The sequence below is a fragment of the Anabrus simplex genome, chromosome 1 (assembly GCF_040414725.1).
Source record: "Anabrus simplex isolate iqAnaSimp1 chromosome 1, ASM4041472v1, whole genome shotgun sequence".
NCBI lineage: Eukaryota > Metazoa > Arthropoda > Insecta > Orthoptera > Tettigoniidae > Anabrus > Anabrus simplex.
In genome coordinates, this window is record NC_090265.1 from 1,610,514,785 (window position 1) to 1,610,540,552 (window position 25,768).

General features: G+C 40.3%; 2 protein-coding genes across 4 annotated transcripts in view; one reads left to right on the forward strand and one right to left on the reverse strand.

Moving 5' to 3' along the window:
- Positions 1-25,768, reverse strand: part of LOC136858589 (uncharacterized) — a 332,089-nt gene that overhangs the window by 100,732 nt on the left and 205,589 nt on the right. The window lies entirely within an intron of this gene.
- Positions 153-2,731, forward strand: LOC137498563 (uncharacterized). The gene is made up of 2 exons (XM_068226357.1): positions 153-605; positions 1,922-2,731. Exons 1-2 carry the CDS (start codon positions 153-155, stop codon positions 2,729-2,731), a joined length of 1,263 nt encoding a protein of 420 aa, XP_068082458.1.

Sequence of the window (25,768 nt, forward strand, 5' to 3'; positions counted from 1 at the left end):
TTCGCCAGACTTCCTGTCTCTCTAAAGCATGGGTCACACTAGGCTGGTTGCCAGCCGCTGGTGATCAGCGGCTGGCAGTGGCACCAGCAAGCAGCGGCTGGCAACCCGGTCACACACACCCAGCAAGCAGCAGCTTTTTAGTTCTAGTCAGCATGTCGTCCGTGAGTCCACGTAAACGAGAAATTAGGAGGTTATTAAGGATGGCTGTGACGGAGCTTTGTTTGGAAATGCTTCGTCACCGCAAGGAGAGACGATGGTGGAGTAGACCTTGGATTCAAAGAAGGGAAGAGTTAGGAGCATCTTCAAGACTTTTCCAGGACTTAAAAGAAGAGGACCCAGAAACATACAGAAATGTTATACGAATGTCACCTTCTAAATTCCAAGAGTTGCTGGAATTAGTAGAACCGCTGATTAAAAAAGAAGATACTAAAATGATAGAGGCGATTCCATGTAAAATAAAACTGGAAATTACATTACGGTATCTCGCAACTGGAGATAGTTTTAGATCTCTGGCTTTGTTGTTTAGAGTGCCGCACAATTCCATCTCTGTGTTTTTACCTGAAGTTCTTGCTGCTATTTTTGAAGTTCTCCAATCATTTATGAAGGTAAGCATGATTAAGTTTTTATTCAGCCTTAAGTTATCAGTATTTTTAACAATAATATCCTGTCGGTAATTTTTTTATTGTAATAGCTGTTGGATACGCTAAGCATAGCTATTAATTATGATCTTCACTTTTTATGGACAAACATCATTACAAGTACGGTATTAAGTAAAGTTGTACAACATATTTTATTAACTGATATTATTTATTTATTTAGCGCTGCTTGCGTTTAACATTAACACATAAACTAAAAATACAGTAGAATTAGAATACATACAACATTAAACAATAGTAATGGAAAGAGTATTGTAAAACTATTTGTTAAATAAGAATATGCACTACAAATAATTATATATTATTTAGAATTTAAAACATGTTGATAAATGAAATATTACACACGAGAAATGAAATATTTGGAACAAAATACAATATTTAATATAATGTGGGCAGCGATTTGTGTTCTTATTGACATCTAAGCATCGTGTTCTAAAGGGCAGATGCCAACCAATGATTTGGAGAGAACATCTAAACCATGTGGAGGTTGCTCCTCGTTCAAGCATGTTTTATCAGATAGTTCAGAGTATATTTGATCGAATTCATTATTGGAAGTGCTGTTTGAAAGACTTGTGTCATCAACGTCATAATGGCAAACACTTTATGATAGTGGTTCACTGTTGTTGAAATTTAAAGATGCGAGTCTCTCTTCAGTGATGAGGTTTTGAAACTTGCTTTGAAGTATAATGAAACTTCTGAGAGGGAGCTCTCGCATCTGGGATGCAATATGCATAGCAAATTTGTCATATTGGTCTTCTGTGTCATTAGTGGTTAATTCTGCGATTGATTGCAATTTATTTACTGCACTTTCAAATCTAGTCGGTTTGCGTCTTTTAAACTCCTTTGCGCGTTGTGGTGGATCCATGTTTGTGGATGGACGCTTTGTCGATGACGAAGGTGTAGTAGATGCAGACTGTACAGGTGATTCCTCTACTTGTGATGCTCCCTGTTTAGCCATATTCACAGTGTCACTGTTTGAATATCGTTCACTTTCACACATCGATCGCTGCGGTATATCCTGAAAACAATATACACCTACAATAATTTCTCAATTAAATAATTGAGAGAAATTATTTGTAGACCTATGGTTATGCACAGGATTATCAGAGTGCAAGTAAACATGACTTTTGTTTAAAATATATTTAACACTCTGGTTTGAATGCCTAACGGTAGGTCTGCAAAGAAATTCACAATAAATATTACAATTAGTAGGCTAGTTGAGTGTATAATTTTCATTATCCATTAACATTATACTTTACTTTCAGGTACCTGACACAACAAGCCAGTGGAATGAGTTTCAAAAAGGATTCGAATATAAATGGAACTTTCCTCACTGTTGCGGTGCTTTGGATGGAAAACATATTAGAATTAAACGGCCTCCTAATTCAACATCATCGTTTTTCAACTACAAGGGAACCTACAGTATTATTTTGTTTGCCATGGTAGATGCGGACTATTGTTTCAGGTATATAGATGTTGGACATGATGGCATAGCCAATGACAGCACGGTATTTAAGAACTCTACGTTAAAGATAGCCCTTGAGAAAAATCTTCTTAATTGGCCAAACGGAGGACTTTGTGTAGCAGATGATGCCTTCTGCCTGACACCATATTGTTTGAAACCATTTTCACACAGAGGACTAACAGTACAAGAGAGAGTCTTTAATTATCGTTTATCCAGGGCAAGGCGCGTTGCTGAAAATGCATTTGGCATTTTAGCAGGTAGATTTCGCGTTTTTAACACGCCTATACCACTGAACGTGGACACAATAGAAACTCTAGTGAAATCAGCTTGTGCTATCCACAACTGGCTCAGGCAGATCTCTTCTAGAACATATTTCCCTTCAGGTTCAGTGGATGATGAAGACTTAAACACAGGTGTGATAACTCCAGGAGCTTGGCGTATTGTACCGACTTTCATGTCCCCGGTAGACCGTTTCTGTTCATCAAATAACTGTGGTCGCGCTGGGGAGCAGGTACGGAAATGGTACATGCATCAGTTCATGACAACTTTATCTGTTCCGAGGCAGATGACATCAATTGGTATGAAACCAGATGACAATTCCGTAGTATAAAACTGTCTAACACGAAAAACTTGAAAACTGGCACATAAACTGTTCGTTGAATATCTTTGGGGTTTATTTTAATAATTAATTTCAGATTTTTATCCATTTATTAATAGATATAAATGACAATAAGTCCCCCTGCCCAATTAATGTAATAACATGTGTATGCTAATGACAGTCTAATAAAACTCTAATAATATTAACATATTGGAATCATAATTTACCTACTTACCATATTAGAAGAAGATTCTCTGCCACTGACAGCTCCATGCCAGAATACCTCTGCTGCTGAAAACCACACAAGCTTTGGCTTGTAAACTTCGATTGCACCAGCGCCACTTTTTCTAGATTTATTTATCTTTGCAAGTTCTTTTCTAAAGGTGACCCGTAAACTTTTAATCTTCTTCTTAACTGAGTCAAGAGTAGCAGGCATCCCAGCATCCTTTAGGTTTTGTAACAGCTTATTGGAAGCTTCCTCTTCCACATTCCTATTAAGATATTCCTTGGACGAAACGTCCCACAAGCATGGATAATTTTGAAATACATTTAAAAAATCAATTATCTCCTTCCCCGACCACTTAAAATCAGCCATTTGTACCATATAAATTGCGACCAGGTGTTGTTTTATTCGCGGCTGGTGAGCAAATGGGGTGGTCAGACTGGGCTGCTAGCTGGCGCCAGCGGATGCGAGTTGAATCACGTGACCTTCCTGAAGCCGCTACCTGCTACCAAAGTTGAACATGTCCTACTTCGCCAGCCGCTGACAAATACTCGCCAGCTGCTTGTGCCAGCTGCGAGTTCTATGGTCACATCACGCTGATAGTAGCAGCTTCTTTAATTCGCGGCTGGTAACCAGCCTAGTGTGACCCACGCTTAAGGCAAGTAAATCAATTGGTGCTACCGCTGCTATCGTAAGGACCGCAGGTTCGGATACTGTGCGATATGCGCTTGTAATACGCAAAGCTGATCTCCGCTGTACCGCGGCTATCCTTCGCCGGTATTTTTCAAACTTCAGAGATTCAGCCCAGACTTCGGCACCATATAGAAGTGTCGAGTGGACTATCGACATCAGAAGTCGTCGTTTGCTACGGACCTTTAACGTTGCTCATTAATCTACTCAGCGCAATATTATTATCAGTGTCCGCCTCTGTGGTGTAGTGGTTAGCGTGATTAGCTGCCACCCCCGGAGATTCGGGTTGGCTCTGCCGGGAAATCTAAAAAGTCGTACGATACGAAGGCTGAAACGGGGTCCACTCAGCCTCGGGAGGTCAACTGTACAGAGGGAGGTTCGATTCCCACCTCAGCCATCCTCGAAGTGATTTTCCGTGGTTTCCCACTTCTCTTCCAGACAAATACCGGGATGGTACCTAACTTAAGGCCACGGCCGCTTCCTTCCCTCTTCCTTGCCTATCTCTTCCAATCTTCTCATCCCTTCCACAAGGGCCCTGTTCAGCATAGCAGGTGAGGCAGGCTGGGTGAGGTACTGGTCCTCCTGTCCAGTTGTATCTCCAGCTCGAAGTCTCACGCTCCAGGACACTGCGCTTGAGGCGGTAGACGTTAGGATCCATCGCTGAGTCCGAGGGAAAAAGCAACCCTGGAGGGTAAACAGATTAAGAAAGAAAGAAAGATATTATCTTTTTTTTTTTTCTGCCGGTACGCAATTTCAATGTTCACTCTTGCAAGTTGGTGCCATGCTTATGTTTCATAGGCTTTATAGGGTGGTAACGTAGCCGCAAGCTGGAAGTTTGTTCGCTTTCCGATTGTTTCCAATATCAGACGATCAGTTCTACGTATATCCGCTCGGCAACATTCAGGTGTTCGCGTGAGGTTTGAATAAACCTACTGCAAGTTAAATCAGTGCAATCATTGTTGAAAATGCATATAGTACATATAATACATATAATACATACATAAAATACATATAAATATATCAATGAGCAAAATAAGGACGGCTGAGGAAGTAGAAATTGTCAAATCTATTTGTGGTATGTTGGAAGTGTGGAAGTTGTTGTAATAGCACCACATGATGAGAACTGGCACATTTTCTCCCAGAAAGAGAACACCGTGTAATTATTATGCCGAGTGACAGATAGGATTTTAACTCACTACCTAACGAGCCCAACGAGGACAATGTTCATCAGAATAAGGCAACATCCATTGCCTATTTGGATGTCTCCTGCCTGGACACATAAATAGGCTCGGGCATATGTTATCCATCGGCATATTTTCCAGTAGTTGCTGGATTCAAATCACTTCAAATCACAAATACTTCAGGATGACAATAAGGTTGCTATGCTTCTCACAATTGCACAAATAATCATGTCGGCGAGTATATGATGACAGTTGTTCTTTGAAGGGGCTATGGTTGAGGCGCTGGCCTTCTGACCCCAACTTGGCAGGTATTTGAAGGTGCTCAGATACGTTTGCCTCGTGTCGGTATATTTACTGGCACGTAAATAGAACTCCTGCGGGACTAAATTCCGGCACCTCGGCGTCTCCGAAAACCGTAAAAGTAGTTAGTGGGACGTAAAAATTAGTATTATTTTTACTTTCAAGGGGCTTAACACCTAGGTCATCAGCCCGCAATAAGTGTGCTTTTTCTTCATAAACCTATCTCCTTACTTGTTCTCCTGACACTCAAGTAAATATCACAGTGCCCGTTCTCAAGTCAACATACATTGAATTCCTAGCATGGTAAATACCAATTGCGAAGATCCTATGACCCGTGTAGTCGTTTGATCGTAACAAAGAAAGCTATCAGAGATGCTTTGATGCAATGGAATTTGTTGCGACGCAACGCAATAGGCTATTGATTGATTGATTGAAAAAGTGTTTGTAATCTGAATTGCTACTATATAGCATTACCAAATGCTATGCGAGTGTGAAACTCAATGGACTTGAGATACGTTACTATAATAATAATAATAATAATAATAATAATAATAATAATAATAATAATAATAATAATAATAATAATAATAATAATAATAATAATAATAATTGTACCGGGAGGTACACCTCTACGTCGCAAAGTTAAATCTTGCGCCAATTAGAACTCCTCTAACTGGAGAAACACTGAACTTGAAACTGGAACAACTTATACATTTTCGTTGAAGATGGCACCAGTAAAATTTGTTATTGTGAACTGTGCGAATTTCTACTTGTTTTTATTTTCCATTCATAAAGAAGTTTGAACATTCTCTCATAGATGTCACTACAAAAACTATGATCATGCACCCTGGTACGAAGTGAAAGAACCATTTTTGAAGAAATTGTTGTACTCATAAGTTTTTTCTTTACTAAATTTCGTTCATTCAGTTTTGGGTTGGCAATATTGATCTCTCCTTTCCGCCCTTTTTGAATTCAGCCAATCCAGTATTTCTGTAATTAATTTTCAGCCTATCACAGGCTTCTTCTTCGATTTGGTGTGTAACTTTAAGCTAACCAATGAAAGTAAGAGGGTGTGGCTTGATTATTCATGAAAGGTCTCGAACTTTCCCCGAGGGTTTATAAACTGCTGATTTTCACGTCTCTTGGCCACTTGATCAACATCTAACTGTGTGTACGTGAAGCAGGAGGCGGGAGGCGCCTCTTTCATCAGGCAGCAGGTCTTCAGAAAGATAATGGCCGTTTAACATCTTTATTTCTTGCTAGCTCAGCAGTTTAACCCGCGGGAAAGGTCCGAAACATTTACAATGTAACCTACTTTTCTAAACATGTAATTTTCTGCCGGTTTATGTAAAAACTTCCTAAAATCTGTAACTGTAATTCGGGGATAGAGAGTGATTTACCCTCTCGAGCTCCCCTTCATTTTGGTTTGAGGTGACTACGTTTTGGTAACTGATTTTCTTCTCTTCTTTAATGTTTTAAAATTTCTTTCTGATACGGGTCACCTCCATAGTTTGGGAATAGCCCCTGTTTCATCGGCCTAGTGCCTTTTAGGTTTTAAAAAGCTACATAGAGGAGTGCAAGCATTCGCCTCCTTTCATGTTTTTGTTCGGGCCATTTATTTAACTATTATTTCTTTTACACGAAGGCCCTGTAGGTTGGGTACGATATACCCCTGTTTCATTTTTGTGAGTTGTGCCTTGATGGCAAGTAATTGTAAGGTCTGATATTGCCTTAAATGGGCTTGAAAAACTGAGAGCGTGTCAGCTCTTTTCAAGTGTTGGAAAAGTGCCTCTAGGAAGCTTGATATTGTGAATTAAGGAGCAAGTGCTCCAGGTATTAGGGGATTTCTGCCCTTTGTAAATTTATGCTCCTCTGTAAAGTTTGATCTGGAAGCTCAAAATTGTAAAACAAAGGGCTTGTAGCCCAAGTGTGTTAACGATTTGAAATCTTAGATTTTTCTAAGTCTTGTTTTTAAACTGCTATGTTATTGTTATCTCACTAAGTGAGAAATTGTTAACTTGTTGTTTAGAGAAAATATAACCTTCCATTTCAGTTTAAATTCTTTCTTGACAAAGTAGTTAGACCCATTCGCCCCGGCACCTTCTTTCACCTCTGCTGATCCACCAACCACGGTAATAATAATAATAATAATAATAATAATAATAATAATAATAATAATAATAATAATAATAATAATAATAATTGTTGTGTGTGTCCTCCGCCGCCTGAAAGCCCCGCAACCCGCCCAACATCGACACTTCTAGATACCACGAGGTTTGGACTGCAGCCGAGGCCGACGAGAAAGACAGGCCGCGGCGCGCACGTCATACACTGAATGTCACGTGACTCGGCCGGTCTTACTGTAGAGAATGCATCCCCAAGCTCACGCGAGAGACTATCGTAGCGCGGTAAATAAAATACATTTCAGCGCATTTTAACCTACTAAAAGAACACTATTGAACTACAGATCAAATGAAACATAGTGTCTCTCACTATACCTGGTGGAACAAAAACTAAAAATAACATTCATGTAAGGAATATCTTATTGAATCCAGGGTGAAAGGTGGGCCTATTGTAAGCTATTTACAAGTCTTACATTTGTTCCACTCTATACTTGGCTTCATCATATCTAATACTGGTACTAAAATTATGTTCCCTTCCTGAAAGTTATCTTGGAACCACCCTATTCAATTAGAAATTAAATGAAACAGTGTCTCTTACTAGCCTTGGATAACAAAAAATAAAAATCATACTGCAGTAAAAAAATACACAGTCATAGAAATCAAATATTGCTAATGAAAGTGGTTAATGTACAATTAGGCCTATATTTACAATAACATTCATGTAGGGAATATCTTATTGAATCCAGGGTGAAAGATAGGCCTATTGTAAGCTATTTACAAGTCTTACATTTGTTCCACGCCATGCCTGGCTTCAGCATTTTCATATATCTGTAATTAAACAGGAAATAAATGTATTACCTCTAAATCCTCAGCACTGGAGTTGTAACTTATCCAACTTGTGTATTGCAGCCCAACATTGCTGAATGAAGTGAAGAACGTTGAGGTTATATACACATTTTTGTAAATGAATACTTACTTACACTTCCGCACACAACACTATGAATGTAAGGAACTGTTGCACAACACCAACATATTCAAATAAACACAAAATTTCCGTTATTTCCTTCCATAATCCACAACAAACTAGCAATAACACCGCAAGAACACATGTAATAACCGGCTTCGCTCTGCCATTCCTGGGACTGGTTTTGTCACGTGACTTTAGCGGGCCGCGGCCTGTCTCTTTCGTTGGCCTCGACTGCAGCGCGCTGACGTAATCGTGTGTGACGTCAGTCATCGGGTATAAATTGGACGATGTCTTCTCCACTCCAGGAAAGCTCACATTAAACTCAGCCAGCTATACCCTATACTGAACAAATTGTCCAGTATAAACATAAACGTAGCCATAAACATGTATAAGGCCTTAATTAGGCCAATAATCATGTACGCAGCCCCAGCGTGGGGGTTCACTGCAAAGACGAACCTGGATAAGCTAGAACGAATACAAAATAAATGCATTCGAGCAGCGACCAGACTCCCTTTCAACACACCAATACGCCAACTACGCGATATTGCGAAAGTCAGCTCGATAAGGCGCCACATACGTAAACAAACACTGAGAATGCACACAAAGTCATGGAGTAATAGGATCAACCCGCTAGTAAGCGGGATCGGACGCTACAACGTCGATATTTACACCAAGTACCCCCCACCGAAACACATTCTGTTCAGCCACAGTGTTAGGGGGACGGGGGGCCGAAAGCCGGGCCCCTCCCCAAGCTGACACCTAAACAACACATAAACCTACACACTGCAGACAAAATGTACCTATGTAAATATGTAAATGTGCTCCTTTGATTAGAGCTGTCTTTATCCCAGGGACCAGGCGAGGAAAGATTGATAAGAAACACAACACGAGAAGACAACGGCAACGCAGCCAGGCGGCCAAGAACGAATCAATCCACCTCCGCCCCCCGAAAGAGACACGGGAGCGGAACGCCAGCCGGCGCCCTATAACGATGACAGCAGTACTAATATAGTTACTTATGTGTTCGTGTTATTTCACTATTATTTAGGTATTACACTGGACATGAGAGCAGGCAAGCAAGCCGGCACTCCAACGAGCACCTGTATATACTGTTACTAATAACCCTAGCATTGTTGCAGATATGCAGTGACAAGTGTGTTCCAACAACACCGCACAGAGGGACATCGCCAGGCGGAAAAAGAAGACAGCCCCTTGCACCAAATAAGGCTTGTCTCTTAATCCCCCTCTCCAAACGGAGACTTGGCACCAGGGACCACTGGCTGCTGGGCAAAGGGACGAACCTGTGGCCTAGAGCCCAGACGCTAGTGGACCCGAGCCAACCCGGCAGTGACAAGAAGGACTGATCCCCATAATAATAGACAATGGCAAGGAAATGGTTATGATTGCATGACACATTTTCCTAACTAACACAACGTCTGGACATTTCCAGCCCACATCCTTGCACGTGCTATCAAAAGATGTCAGGTAATACACGTAGGCTCTTTCTGCCTATGTGGTTTTTCTCTGACCCTTCAATACCATACTTCAACACCACCTTACCTAACACAAACTCTTGCCGTGGCAGCGAGTGTAACTCGGAAACCGGCACAGACTCCTTGTATCACTTCCCACTCTTCCCTGCTATCTCTTCCTTCTTAGAAATTAATAGCGTGTCGGAGTCCATGTAGACTGAGTCGATGGTCACGGCGGGGGAGCGGGCTACGGGGGCCCCCCGTAAAAGAGAAAAAAATCCACTCCAGGCACTCCCACAGTGTCCAGCGATCAGACTACACCATATGACAGACACGGAGGTACCCTATTAAAAAAAGTGTACTGAACAGGTGGACTAATTCTGATCGGGAGGTCTCACCTCAGGACATCTTCGCCTCAAGTTATCCTACCTCCCGTATCACCGCCATACATCCTGCCTAGCATTCTGCTACCACAAGTTCCCTGCAAGCTCTCCAACTTCTGCCTAGCAATCTGCTACCACGAACTTTACTCCAAGTTCCCTTTATAATTCTCCAAACTACAGATAGTCATCAGCTATCACGAACATTCATTCCTTCGAGCATCCTATCTTATCAATATAGATATCATTGTACATATAAGAATCCAAGTGTATTATTGTACATATTTCTCAGACCATCAGTCGACTAGTTTGTTGTTATTTAACGTGTACAACACTTCAAGCAGCAAGTCAAATTTCGTTCATTTTGTATTATACTATGTAAATATTTACGAACTAATAAACTTTTATGTTGTGCTTTGTATATCGTGATTCTTGTATACAATAATAATAATAATAATAATAATAATAATAATAATAATAATAATAATAATAATAATAATAATAATAATAATAATAATAATAATAATAATAATAATAATGGCGTGTGGCGTCTGGAGGAACGACCCGTAACACTCTCGTACGCAAACATTGCGAACACTTTCAAACTCATTGTCTTTGCAATACGCTATCCTATACACTTTGATGTGGCGACCTTAACGACTTCTCATGCCATATAGGCGAGCTGCGCGTAGATGAGATTGGGGCACTACTTAAGATGAGCTCTAATGCTGAAGAGGCACAAATACCCAGTCCCCGAGCCCGAGGAATTAACGAATGAAAGTTTAAATCTCCAGCCCTGGTGGGAATCGAACCCGGGACCCCTTGAACCAAAGGCCAGCATGTTCACCGTTTAGCCATGGAGCTGGACGGGATACCTTACTGTGAAAATATGATAAAATATTAAGATGAAGATTTAACATATGTTTGTTTCAGATTTTAGTGTTAACTCACAGCCCCGCACTGCATTTATCACAACGTATTATTATTATTATTATTATTATTATTATTATTATTATTATTATTATTATTATTATTATTATTATTATTATTATTAATTATTATTATTATTATTATTATTATTATTATTATTATTATTATTATTATTATTATTATTATTATTATTATTATTATTATTATTATTATTATTATTTGTGTATTATAGTAATATTTGAAACTGTAAGGTCCTCATATTAGATACTAGTAGTTTATTTTGCTCAGGCAGTTGGGAAACACACAGCTATTTCCAGGTTTCGAAATACATACAGAGAGAGTTCTGATGTATCATACGGAGAATCCAAGTCTTGTGCATGGATATCCTGAAGTGATCGTTTCGGGGATGATCGGGAAATGGCAACGTGGGTATCTTAGGCGGTAAATCTCTCGCTCATGATTGGATAGACACGCCTGAACGAGTTTGGCATATCAAGACGGAGTAGAAGAGGCAGACATGCGCGTGAAGAACGCAGTCCAGCGAAAAATTTACTTTCGTTGGGACCTACCAAATACAGTAGAGACAATACGCAACACTCAGCGAGATATCGAGGGACAGCTGTTAGAGCTCTCTCTAGCGGATTGACCTGAGAACTACTGATTTTGTCATAAGAGCACGTGTATTTGTGTGTGAAGTTTTTGGTGTTATTTATGCGTTTTCAGTGAGTTGACATAATTAAATAGTAGCGTGTATCATTCCTTGATATCTCCTCTCAACATGAGGGGAAAGGTATGTGCTGTGTTTGGCTGCAGTACCTATGAAGTAGAGAAGAATGAGCGGTCTTTCTTCCGTGTCCCTCGTGACAAGAAAATGTAATATTGTGTTTGCATATATATTCTTCCAGTAGCAAAGAGATTTTTATAGTACTTCATAATCTTCTGACCTGCTCGACCCATATTTAAACTGGCTTAAAATATAATACGCATATTTTATTGTATAGTGCAGCAGTTATACTTCAACTGATGTGTTGTTGTTGTTGTGATCTGTGGGTTTGATTTAATTCAGGAAAATACATATGCATATGAATGTGGCTGGTTGTATTCCAAGTTACCCCATTTGGAATGCCGTAATGCGTGGTCAAGCACTGAAGAAAATATGGATGATTTAAGAAATGTACATATTTTGTTGAAACAATATGATGATTCAAATTTGCTTTACCCTAACGTAATGGCATTATGGCAAGTATTGCTTATAGAGAAAGTTTGAATGTTTTTGAGGCTAAATTTATACATTTTCTTTCTGTTAGTAGGCTTCAAGTTAAAAGGAAAATTGTCTAGCTCTTAAATGTAAATTCATTGAATCATGTGTGTGAGGAATGTGCCGATAATTTTTGTTGACAAGTGTTTTAATATGACGATACAATGCTTTGCGTAAATGAGAAAAAAGAAAATCTAACCGTGAACGTTCAGGCAGGAATTCTAAAGCTAAAAAAGTAATGCATACATGAAAGATTAAGCCCTTTCACAGCAGTCCATTTCACATCTTGATTATATGTCTAATTTCAGTCTTTAAATAAAAACCGTTAAATAATTCTTCATTCATTTATCCAGAATTGCTTTAGCAACTTTGAAGTTAATATCTTAGTAACACTTTCTTTCTAGACGTAATATATTTATCCATTTCCATATATACATTTCCATTGATATTTGAATTTAGCGCGAATTTTAAGGTCAAGAAAACTAGGAGCGCCACTTGCGACTTGTCTCCCATTTTAACAAGGCTAAATCCGGAAGTGTCGCGTATTGTCTCTACTGTATTTGGACCTATTTACTGAAACCGATACAACTCTTGTGCTAGAGTGATCTAGTACTGTGCATATACTTGGTCTTCTGTGTCTCATGGCAACTTTCAGTAACCTATGGCCTGGTTTCAAGGCATAGACCAGCAGCATGTGTTTGTGTAAGCGAAAGCGTATCTAAAACCAAGTGTTATTGTCATTGTTTAAAGAGGTAGAGTATCAAGGTGGTATACCAAGTGTTGATGGTGAGAGCCGGCAATTTGTGTTGATACACAAAAGCAATCATTGTAACTTAACTATTGGTCATCGGGTTCACTACTGTAGTCCTCGCTGTCGTTTCCCGCTGTTTTTGTTCCAGGATTATTAAAATCTACATAGGGAGCCTTTCAGCAGTTATTAATGTTTGAGTATAAGTTCGTGTGGCTATTTCTAGCCGAGTGCAGCCCTTGTAAGGCAGACCCTCCGAGGGGGGTGGGCGGCATCTGCCATGTGTAGGCAACTGCGTGTTGTTGTGGTGGAGGATAGTGTTATGTGTGGTGTGTGAATTGCAGGGATGTTGGGGACAGCACAAACACCCAGCCCCCGGGCCATTGGAATTAACCAATGAAGGTTAAAATCCCCGACCCGGCCGGGAATCGAACCCGGGACCCTCTGAACCGAAGGCCAGTACGCTGACCATTCAGCCAACGAGTCGGACAATGTTTGAGTGTAAAGTGTATATTTTTTGTGCATCGATGAAGTGTTCGCGCACTAATAGAAATCAGAATATAGGTAGATATTTTAGAAACAATGGAGGAATTCGAGAAGCTAGGTGCAATTCCTACCTGTTTAATTGTTTTCAGAGGGTTAGGTAATGTCCGTAGCAGATGTACCAATACGCAGCTTTATGTTCATGTCGTGGGTGAGGGAATCATCATGCTCTATCAACATTCGAGGCATCCATTTTGGTGAACTCTGGAGCCCAAATTACGGACATTTCAGTTAATAATTTTATTCAATCCATGTTTGTTATATTTGATGATATTAAGAATTCCATTAACGCCCATGCGTGAAGCGAGTATTTTATTTTATTTACATTACAACTTTTCTACAGTTACTAATAAATGTAAGCTGAAGTGTAGCGATGTATAAATGTAGGTATAAAAAATAGAGATGAATTAATGAGGCATTTCAGGTAACACTTGGTGTAAAAGAAGCTGATACATCCAAGGTCTCCAGAAAATTCTCAAAAATTCTAGAGAGGCTAGTACGGGCTTGGGTTCAAAACTGGCTGTGGATCAAAGCATATCCACCTCGGTGAGAAGCCAAATTCGTTTATCACGCCCCAACAAGAGTGAACAAATATTTACTATTAAACATGTCCTGTGCTATGTTTTAGCGTTTTATTGAAAAGACAAAATGCAATGATATCAGAATACGATATTCCTAATATTAAACGATATTAGTGAAATTCATTGAACTGTGTCGATATGTTTAAACAATTTTCAGCAGGACTGAAGTTCTCAATTTGGATTCATTTTGCACAGGAATAAATATGATTCGTAACAAAGTTCGTGTTTATGACGAACTACCAAGCTTCGTTCAAAAGTATCGGGTAAAATGAGTTGTAACGATGCTTTCAGATTGATTCCAATATACGTCGAGACTCTCGACGAAAAGTGGGCGATAATCAGCCATGTAGGTCGCAATTTATGTTCAAATTCTCAGAGCCTAGTTACCAGTAATTTGTTGAAGACATTAAGGATGTCTCTTTTTTTTTTTTTTTTTTGCTATTTGTTTTACGTCTCACCGACACAGATAGGTCTTATGGCGACGATGGGACAGGAAAGGCCTGGGAATGGGAAGGAAGCGGCCGTGGCCTTAATTAAGGTACAGCCTGGTATAAAAATGGTAAACCACGGAAAACCATCTTCAGGGCTGTCGAAAGTGGGACTCGAACCCACTATCTCCCGGATGCAAACTCACAGCTGCGCGCCCCTAACCGCACGGCCAACTCGCTCGGTTTAAGGATGTCATATCAACGTTTATGGTAGTGTATAGTCAAGACAGTGAGTTAGAAAGAGGTCGCAATGTCGACGTGCGAGAGTGTTATGTGTCGTTCCGAGGAAATAAATAGCTGGGAGACTGTGTTTCCTGTATCTGCACATGATCATGTACAATAGCCCTAGGATAGTACTAAACGCATTGCTTTTAAGTTATTTTCCAGTATAATTTTCATTTTAAAGGACAGTTCAGCAGTTTAATATAGTGTTAATGAGATGTCGTGTGTTTTAGTTATCAGTTTATTTTCTCTGCAGAGACACTTGGAAGCTAACAACGGCTCTCACCAATGTGGTAATGAATGTCGATTTGTTACCTCGTATTCTCCGCTACATGTATGAGGTTAACACCTTCAAAAGCATTTTAAAGAGTACTAATTTGTTCTGAATACAATATGCCAAGTGGTTATGTAAAATATTATTCTCACTTTCATTTCATGTAATCATCCATGCTGCTCTGGTGCCCTCAGCAGTAAAAGGAAGAGAAAATTTTGAAGTGAGGGTGGATTGTAACTATCTGTGTACAATCTGTGTTGAGTTCTTCTGAGTGATTATCTGTCCTGGGATTATTCGACAACTTCCTGATGAACTGAAATGTTGTCTTGAAGTGAACTGACATTTTTTGAGATAATCTTAAAAGTGACAAAATCCTGACGGCAATTTTTGGAAGAAAAGTGGACGAATTTAATATATTATCAACTAGCTACTTAGCATGTTAGCCTTTGATCCAAGGGGTCCTACGTTTGATTCCCGGCCAGACTGGGGAACTTTTATTGGTTGTTATCCTCTGGCTCGGTGACTGGGTGTTTGTGCCTTTTTCAGCATTAGATTTCATCTTAGGTAGAGCCTCATCTTCAGAGACGCGCAGGTTGCCTATGGGTGTCAACTCCAAAGACCTCTCTCCGGTGGTCACACGCCATTATTATTATTATTATTATTATTATTATTATTATTATTATTATTATTATTATTATTATTATTATTAACATCATTACTATCAAGTAATTACTACTCCCTAAATAAACAAAATATTTTTCTTGTATTTTTTCTGTATTATATTGCGTGTTATTTCATATATATTGATATTATTTTAAGTCTGTTTTAAGTTAAGAAAACACGGCGATTACCATAGGATCATGCATTTTCTGTTGTAGACAGGCCTACATCCTGTTATAATAATAATAATAATAATAATAATAATAATAATAATAATAATAATAATAATAATAATAATAATCATAATAATAATAATAATAATAATAATAATAATAATAATAATAATAATAATAATAATAATAATATTCATAATAATAATAATAATAATAATAATAATAATAATAATAATAATAATAATAATAATAATATTTACAAGTCGTTTTACGACCCACCGAAACAAATAGGTATTATGACGACGACGGAACAGGAAAGGGCTAGTAGTGGGAGGGAAGCGGCCATGGCCTCAATTAAGGTACAACCCCAGCATTTGTCTGGTGTGAAAATGGGAAACCACGAAAAACCATCTTCAGGGCTGCCGGCTACCTACAGTGGGGTTCCAAATAATAATAATAATAATAATAATAATAATAATAATAATAATAATAATAATAATAATAATAATAATATTTTTATGTCACACAAGAGTTCTTTTACGTGGCCTTGTATCTACAGACACTTTCAAATACCACCGAACTGAGCCACAATGATCCTACCTCTCGGTTTCAGAGCCAGCGCTCCACGGTCGGAGAGGGAGTAAGAGTGTTTGCTATTGCAGAAAGTTGGTTATCTTCTGGCAGAAAGACACTATTCCTGCGAGCGATTTACCATTTAATAGACCAGAAAGATACGCATGGAAGATGATGCAGAATTGACCCCAGTACACGCTAAAAGCAGCCATTATTCGTACGTCCAAAGTCGTGTGGGCGTTCATTTTTCTGCTCCCCGTATAAGGGACGGATATGAGGACCAGCAAACAAAACAGTGCAATTCGAACTTGCGTGAGTTCAACGCACGAGATTAAGGATATGGCTGGATCACGCAAACCACAGATTGACGCACATGTTCCATCAGCAGCATTCTCACGTTTTATGAAGTTACCCTCGAAACTAGCAATAATTTTGTTTATAAATAAACTGAACAAATCAAGATTGAGAAATGAAGGGCTGGGGTGTGGAGATAAAACTTTGGGAATGCTTGTCTTTAGAAGACAATGTAATGAGCTCATGAGACCCGTACTGCCTTAGCTTAGATGGATAGATAGATACAAAGATAGATAAAGAAATTTAATTTAATATAGTTAGATACACTGCCCCCTGTCTTACACTTATTCAGTAAATACTAAACTTGCATGAATCGAATTTATCTTCTGCTGTGCTGTATTAATATACTTATTTTATTTAATCCGTTTCCTCTCCAGGGTTGGTTTTCTCCGGACTCAGCGAGTGATCACATCTCTACTGCCTGGAGGGCAGTGTCCTAGAACGTGAGATATTTGGTCTGGGATACAAGTGGGATGAAGGACCAGTACTTCGCCCAGGTGGCCTCATCTGCTATGCTGAACAGAAGCCTTGTGCGAGAGGGGAATATTGAAAGGGCTGGGAAAGAAAGAGGGAAGTAAGCGACCGTGGCCGGAAGTTAGGTACCATCCCAGCACTTGCCTGGAGAAGAAGTGGGAAACCACGGAAAACCACTTCGAGGATGGCTGAGGCGGGACTCGAACACCCCTCTACTCAGTTCCCCTTCCCGAGGCTGAGTGGACCCCGTTGCAGTCCTGGTACTACTTTTCAAATTTCGTGGCAGAGCCTGGAATCGAACCCGCGTTTTCGGGGTGGCAGCTAATGACACTAACCATTACACCACAGAAGCGGTCCTGTGCTGTATTGTTAAACTTACATATTGTGTATATTGCTTTCTAAACATAATAATGATGTAATCTCTATGCATAAATTAAGTGGGATCCCTCGCTGAGTTCGAGGGAAAAACCAACCCTGGAGGGTAAATTGTAATTTGCTGCCCAGTTGAACCGACTTCGATTCCCGGTTATGTCACTAATTTAAGGATCTGGGATGCTCTCTTTTCTTGTGCACAAACTTGAGAACAGAGTGGTTTAAAATTACACCCTCAGCCATCCTAGGAGATACTTTACATAGCTCCTTACCTCAACTCCAGTCGTAAGCTGGGTGGCACTTCGCATGTATGCCATGGCCACATAGTCTCACAGGTTGTTAGCTCCTCATGGAAGCGCCAATCCGCTGCTGGAGAAGCTACCGGAAGTCTTACAAATGTAATAAAGCCTCACACTGTATTTTGGGTCTCGCATGGTCTGCTTCTCCGGCTCCAGCGTTCCCTCTGATGTCATTAACTCAGAAAAACTCTGCAGTATCTAAATATAGAGAGGACATTTACCCTCCTGAACAAAACGTATCGTTCCCTATTTACTTACGAGCTGTACAAGGGCAGGGTTATATTAACGTCACCAACAGAGTCATTTTGCACACAGTATATACACTAATTAGTATTTCTGGATGTACTGTACAAATTAATAGTACTAATTACTGCAGTCCACCTCCAACCTCAATACACAGCTACCAAAGTCCTTCATATACGGAATGGTACGGACACAGTCTCGGAGAAGGAGTCTTCTCCTTCTTCCGCTTTTCCGCGGGTGCGAATTGTGTAAGCACATGTGGATTTGGCCCTGATTTACGGCCAGATGCCCTTCCTGACGCCAACCCTACATGGAGGGATGCGTGTTTCTGTGGTGGATAGTAGTGTAGTGTGTTGTCTTAATATGAAGAGGAGAGTGTTGGAACAAACACAAACAGCCAGTCCCCGAGCCAGGAGAATTAATCAGACGTGATGAAAATCCACGGCCCGGCTGATAATCGAACCCGAGACCCTCTGAACCGAAGGTCTCAACGCTGAGCATTCAGCCAAGGAGTCGGACAGTCTCGAAGAAGGAGTACAAGCTGAAAATAAAAAAAATCCAGACCAAAGGTAATGAAGTGCTGTCGAACGAAGTCAGGTGATGAAGGAAATAGGCTATTAGATTAGAAAATGAACTCTTAAAGGAAGTAGATGAAAACTGTTGCTTGGGTAGTTGAATAACGAATGATGGCAGACATAAGGAGGACATAAAAAGCAGACTAGCACAAGCAAGGAAGGGCTTTGTTAAGAAAAGAAATTTGCTCACTTTGAGTCCGGCTCCATGGCTAAATGGTTAGCGTGCTGGCCTTTGATGACAGGGTTCCCGGGTTCGATTCCGGACAGGGTCAGGAATTTTAACCATCATTGGTTAATTTCGCCGGCACGGAGACTGGCTGCATGTGTCGTCTTCATCATCATTTCATCCTCATCACGACGCGCAGGTCGCCTACGGGAGTCAAATCAAAAAACCTGCACATGGCGAGCCGAACGTGTCCTCGGACACTCCCGGCGCTAAAAGCCATACACCTTTTCATTTCTGCTCACTTTGAATATTGATATAGGAATTAGAAATATGTTTTTGCAAACAATCGTCTAGAGCGTGGCATTGTATGGAAGTGAAACGGATGATAACTAGGTCAGAAAGAAAGAGTATAGAAGCTTTAGATTTATTTGGCGTATGGTTAATACATACTTAACAACAATAACAACAAATGCAAGCATTAGAAACGTTGCGTTACAGAAGAATGCTGATGGTGAGATGTGTAAATCGAATCACGGATGAAGGGATACTGACTCGAATTGTTGCGAGGAGATCGATTTTGCAAAATTTGACCAGAAGAATTAATAATAATGCTAATTGCTTTACGTCCCACTAACTAATTTTACGGTTTTCGGAGACGCCGAGATGCCGAAATTTTGTCCCTCATAAATTATTTTACGTGCCAGTAAATCTACCGACACGAGGCTGACATATTTGAACACCTTCAAATATCACCGGACTGAGCCAGGATCGAACCTGCCAAGTTAGGTTCAGAAGCCCAGCGCCTGAAACGTCTGAGCCACTCAGCGTGGCTTTGACCAGAAGAAGGGATAGAATGATAGAATAGATCTGAAGACACACAAGACTTGTTCAGTTGGTTTTTGAGGGAGTTGTAGGCGCTAAGAACGACGATCGGCGGATGCAGAGTGGGTCTCGGCCCACTAGTGGCCACGGCTGGCCCGTGGTCCGACAGCTGTGCACTCCGATCAGCCAACCGAGCAGAGGAGGGGTGACCACTGCTCTACGCCTATGTATTCGGGAGACGGAGAGGAGCTGCTCCCCACCGTCTGCTGTCCTGAGAATGTTTTTACTGCACTATGGCGAATACCAGGACAGTTCCTAGTATAGGACACGGCCGCCAACCCTCTCACTTTCTCCGATATAAAACTCCTGGCCCGAGAGACGGCGTCACCGTCTAGGAGGCCCGTACCCCCTTCAGGGGTGGAGGGGAGCAGTGGAGGAATGAAAACATTTTAGTAGTAATAGTGGTGGTAGTAGTCCGGCCCGCGGTGTAGGGGGCAACGCGTCCGCCGTTCAGCCGGCGGCCCCGGGTTCGATTCCCGGCCGGGTCAGGGAACTGGGAACTGGGTGTTTGTTTCGTCCTTAATGTTCCTTTCCTCACATACATTCAACACTCTACACTTCCGCAATTACACTTACACGCAGTTTCCTATCATATGGTGAAAGTAGTGGCAAAAGATCTGCAGAGATCGACGCCACGAACAAATATAATTTTTTCAACAAAAAAAGTAGTAGTAGTAAGAACGTCAGGGGTATATGACGAACAGATTACAGTAGATATAGGATGTAGCAGTCACTCAGAAATGAAAAGGTTAGCACAGTGTAGGGTGGCATGGACAGCAGCATCAAAAACCAGTGGATGAACAAATGACGCGAACAACAACAACAATGGAGTTGTTCGATACATGTCTAACTTCTTTGAAATTATTTAAGAAAAATCTAGGTTAAAAAAAAGATAGAGAATCTGCCACATGGGCGATTGATTGACTGGTTGATTGATTGATTGATTGATTGATTGATTGATTGATTGATTGATTGATTGATTGATTCATTCATTCATTCATTCATTCATTCATTCATTCACTGATATCTAGTTCAGGTCATTACTGAGACAATTAACCAGCAATAACACTGACAGTTCTACGCAGGAGCCGGCTTAATACGAACAGTAACTAGGCCGTGTCAGATCCGATGCGCTTAGTTACGTACACAATGGGATGCCGCGATAATAACCATTTAACTACCTCTGTGCCTCTATTGAAAACAGGATCGTTCGAATACCTTTGTTCGATTATTACCTACTCGACAAAACTTCACCTTTTTTTAAATAGCTTCTAGCTCCATTATCATCCGAGAAGCTTTTGTTTAGCTGCAATTGCTTAAGTGCGGCCAGTATCCAGTATTCGGGAGATAGTGGGTTCGAACCCCACTGTCGGCAGCCCTGAAGATGGTTTTCCGTGCTTTCCCATTTTCACACCAGGCAAATGCTGGACCATTTGCTGCTTCCCGTCAGGTTGGTTGGGTTTCATATTTCTGCCCCGTACTTTTTCTTTATTTCTTTCTCAATCCGTTTACCCTCCATGGTTGGTTTTTCCCTCCGACTCAGCGAGGGATCTCACATCTACCGCTTCAAGGGCAGTGTCCTGGAGCGTGAGGCTTTGGGTCGGGAGATACAAATGGGAAGTAGGACAAGTACCTCGCCCAGGTGGCCTCATCTGCTATGATGAACAGAGGCCTTGTGAGAGGTTGGGAAAATTGGAAGGGATTTATAAAGAAGAGCGAAGGAAGCGGCCGCGGCTGTAAGTTGGATATCATCCCGGTATTTGCCTGGAGGAGAAGTGGGAAATAACGGAAAATCACTTCGAGGATGGCTGAGGTGGGAATCGAACCCTCTTCTACTGAGAGCCAGGGCCTCCGCGTGTGGCAGCTAATCACACTAATCACTACACCACAGAAGGGTATTCAATCTCTGCTTATCAAATTTGCATCTATATTCCCTCCACTGGTTGTGTTTTGTAGATAATGCCAAGTATATTAGATAATAACTGTATTAGTTTGATATTTAATCTTTTTTAGATGATAATAATGTTTCTTAGAATATTTATATGAATTTAAATAAATTTTTAAAGAAGTTTGTACCACAAATGCCACGAAAACCGTCTGATGCATGGCAGTTCTTTGAAATTACTGATGATAAAAATCGGTAAACTGCACATTTTGCGGCCGCATTTACGCGACGGGTGGTGGCGTATCAAATCTGTGGGATCAAGAAGCATCACAAGGATGAAATGAGCAGGTCGGCTTCGGAGAACATTGCCGTATTCAGTAAAACAATCTGTTACGTGGTGAGAAATGGGCATTGAATAGACGACTGAAATACCTTTACCTTGTCATACCTGTACCAGGTGGTACACCTCTACGCCGCGCATTCAAAATGAGCGCCTAAAAGAACTCCTCTATTAATCAAATGTGAAACCAATAATACAACTAATTAGTACTTTAATCAGAAGATGTCACCACCGAAATATTATGTAATTTTGTTATGGTGCAGTTGCCTAACTAGAGTGAATTTCTCCTTGTTTGTTTGACATTCATCAAGAAGTTTGGTAATTTTTTCACAGAGGACACCACTAAAAACTATGATCATGCACCCTGGTGCGAAGGGAAAGAACTTAGGGTTTAAAGAAGTTTTGTATTTCTAGGTTTTTGGTAACTGATTGCTCATTTATTTTTGGGTTAGCAATATTTCCTTTTTATTTTCGCCAGTTTTGAATTTAGCCAATCCCTAATTTCTGTAATTAATTTTCTACCAATCAGCGGCTTCTTCTTCGATTCTGAGTGTAACGTTGAAACTAACCAATAAAATCGAGATGGCGTGGCTAGTCTAGTCTTGAATGATCACGAATCTTCCCTGAGTGTTCACAAACTGCGGCTTTTCAAGTTTCTTAGCCAATTGATCGACATCTTCTGAGTATGTGTGTGTGTGTTAAGCAGGAGGCGGGAGGCATTTTCGTCCGCAGCTTGAACTGCTACTAGGTATGGCCACATAATTCCATCTTTCTTGTTGTAGCTACCTCCGCAGTTTAACCCGAGGGAAAGGTCCGAATCGTTAACTATATAATCTTCTTTCTAATGTAACTTTCTGCCGGCTAATATAAAAACTTCATAAAATCTTTAACTGTAAATCGGGGTTAGAGAGTGATGTACCCTCTCGAGCTCCCCTTCATCTTGGTTTGAGGTGACTACGTTTTTATAACTGTTTTTCATTCTGTGGTGAAGTAATTTCTATACGAATCACGTCAGTAGTTTGGGAATAGCCCTGTTTCATCAGCCTAGAGCCCTTAGGTCTTTAGTGTTCATTATATTGGAACGCCGTGTGCTTCCATTCCTTTTGTGTTTGGGCCATTTATTTAACCGTTATTCTTTTTCCATGAAGGCCCAGTAGGTTGGATATTAAATACCCCTGTATAATCATTTTCCAATTGTAAGTTGTGCCCTGAGAGGCCAGAAATTCTAAGTTGATGTTGCCTTGAGTAGGCTTGGAAAACGGAGAGCTGTTAGCTCTTTTTCAAAGTTTTTGTACGATTAATGAATGCCTCTTGAAGGCTAGATGTTGTAATTTTGGGAGCAAGTGCTCTTTGAATTTGGGGATTTCTGCCCTTGAATAAATGTGTACTCTTTTGTAAATTTGACCTAGTAGCTCAGGAAATGTAAAGCTAGGGGCTTAAAGCCCGAAGTGTTAAGATCCTGAATATTTTAATTTTTTCCCCCCATCTTGTTTAATGATTGCTAATTGTACCTGTTACGTTGTTATTTGTTGATTTTTGAAATTCTAAAGAAATATAACCTTTGTTAAAGTTTTAAATTAACTTTTGATATCGTAGTTAGACCCATTCACCCCACCACCTTCTTTCACCTCTTTCTGATCCACGGGTACCCCCCTTAACAATACCAATAACGTGTTTAAACGTGCCGCTACAGTACATTCACTCGGTAGTTCACTTGGTACAACCAGCCGGCTGATGACGTCACAACAACTGCTCCGCTCCGCAACGCTCCATCCCCACCACTATGCTGGATGATGTGTAGGAGGTGGTAGGTGTAACTAAATACAGTGGAGACAATACGTGACACTCTGCGAGATATCGAGGGACAGCGATTAGAGCTCTGTCTAGAGGAGTGACCTGGGAGTTACTGATTCTGTCATAAGAGCACGTGTGTTTGTTTGTGAAGTTTTTAGTGTTATTTATGCGTTTTCAGTGAGTTGACATAATTAAATAGTAGCGTGTGTCATTCCTTGATATCTCCTCTCAACATGAGGGGAAAGGTATGTGCTGTGTTTGGCTGCAGTACCTATGAAGTAGAGAAGAATGAGCGGTCTTTCTTCCGTGTCCCTCGTGACAAGAAAATGTAAGTAATATTGTGTTTGCATAGACATTCTTCCAGTTACAAAGAGATTTGTATAGTAATTCCAACATTTCTGACCTGAGCGATCCAAATTTTAACTGGTTTAAAATATAATCTTATTTTATTGTATAGAGCAGCAGTTAACCTTCAATACCGATGTGTTGTTGTAAGTGTGATCTGTGGGTTTTGATTTAATTCAAGAAAATGCATATTCATATGTGTGTGGCTGGTTGTGTTCCAAGTTACCTCATTTGGAATGCCGTAATGCATTGTCAAGCACTGAAGGAAATATGGGTGATTTAAGAAATGTACATATTTTGTTTAAACAATATGACGATGCAAATTCGCTTTACCCTAATGCAATGGCAAGTATTGCTTATAGGGAAATTTTGAATGCTCTTGAGGGTAAATTTATAGATTTTCTTCCTGTTAGTAGGCTTCAAGTTAAAAGGAAAATTGTCCAGCTCTTAAATATAAATTCATTGGATCATGTGTGTAAGGAATGTGCCGATAGTTTTATTTTCAAGTGTCTTAATGAGATGATACAATACTTTAAAATGAGAAATAAAAGACAAATATAGCCGTGAAAGTTCATGTAGGAATACTAAAGCTAAAAAAGTAGTGCATAAATGAAAGATCAAGCCCTTTCACAGCAGTCCATTTCACATCTTGGTTATATGTATAATTTCAGTCTTTAAATAATTACCTGTTAAATAAATTTTCACTTATTTATCCAGAATTGCTTTAGCAACTTTGAAGTTAATATCTTAATAACACTTTCTTTCTAGACGTAATTTATTTATCTATTTCCGTATATACATTTTCATTGATATTCGAATTTAGCGCGAATTTTCAGGTCAAGCCACTAGGAGCGCCACTTGCGAATTGTCTCCCATTTTAACCAAATACAGTAGAGACAATACGCGACACTTCCGGATTTAGCCTACTTCATTATTATTGTTATTATTTCCCTGTTCTCAGCTTATTCCAGGTAGTTTTGGGGCCACTGGAGACTCAGTTTGGTTTTCTCTAGGAGTTTTATATCTAATCGTCCCCTTGATCTCCAGTTTCCTCGTTCACTCAAAAATCGACCTCAACCCAGGATCTACCGGGATTCGAACCTCAGCCTTACTGGTGGGAAGCCAGCAGCTAGGACACTGAGCTAATCACGCCTGTTATTATAATTGTCCGGCTCCATGGCTAAATGGTTAGTGTGCTGACCTTTGTTTACAGGGCCCCGGGTTCGATTCCCGCCAGGCTCTGGAATTTTAACCATCATTGGTTAATTTCGCTGGCACGGGGCGGGTGTATGTGTGGTCTTCACCATCATTTCATCCTCATAATGACGCGCAGGTCGCCTACGGGAGTCAAATCAAAAGACCTGCATCTGGCGAGCCGAACATGTCCTCGGACACTCCCGGCACTACAGTAAAAGCCATACGCCATTTCATTTCATTATTATTGTTCCGGGGTTACCCGTAGAGCAGAAAGAGGTTAAAGAAGGTGCCGGGGTGAATGGGTCTATCTACAATATTAAAGTTGAGATAAAACTTT

Coding starts and splice junctions, on each gene's coding strand:
- LOC137498563 (XM_068226357.1), top strand. CDS start 153: ATGTCGTCCGTGAGTCCACGTAAACGAGAAATTAGGAGGTTATTAAGG. Junction 606..1,921: donor TTCTCCAATCATTTATGAAG/GTAAGCATGATT, acceptor CTTTACTTTCAG/GTACCTGACACAACAAGCCA.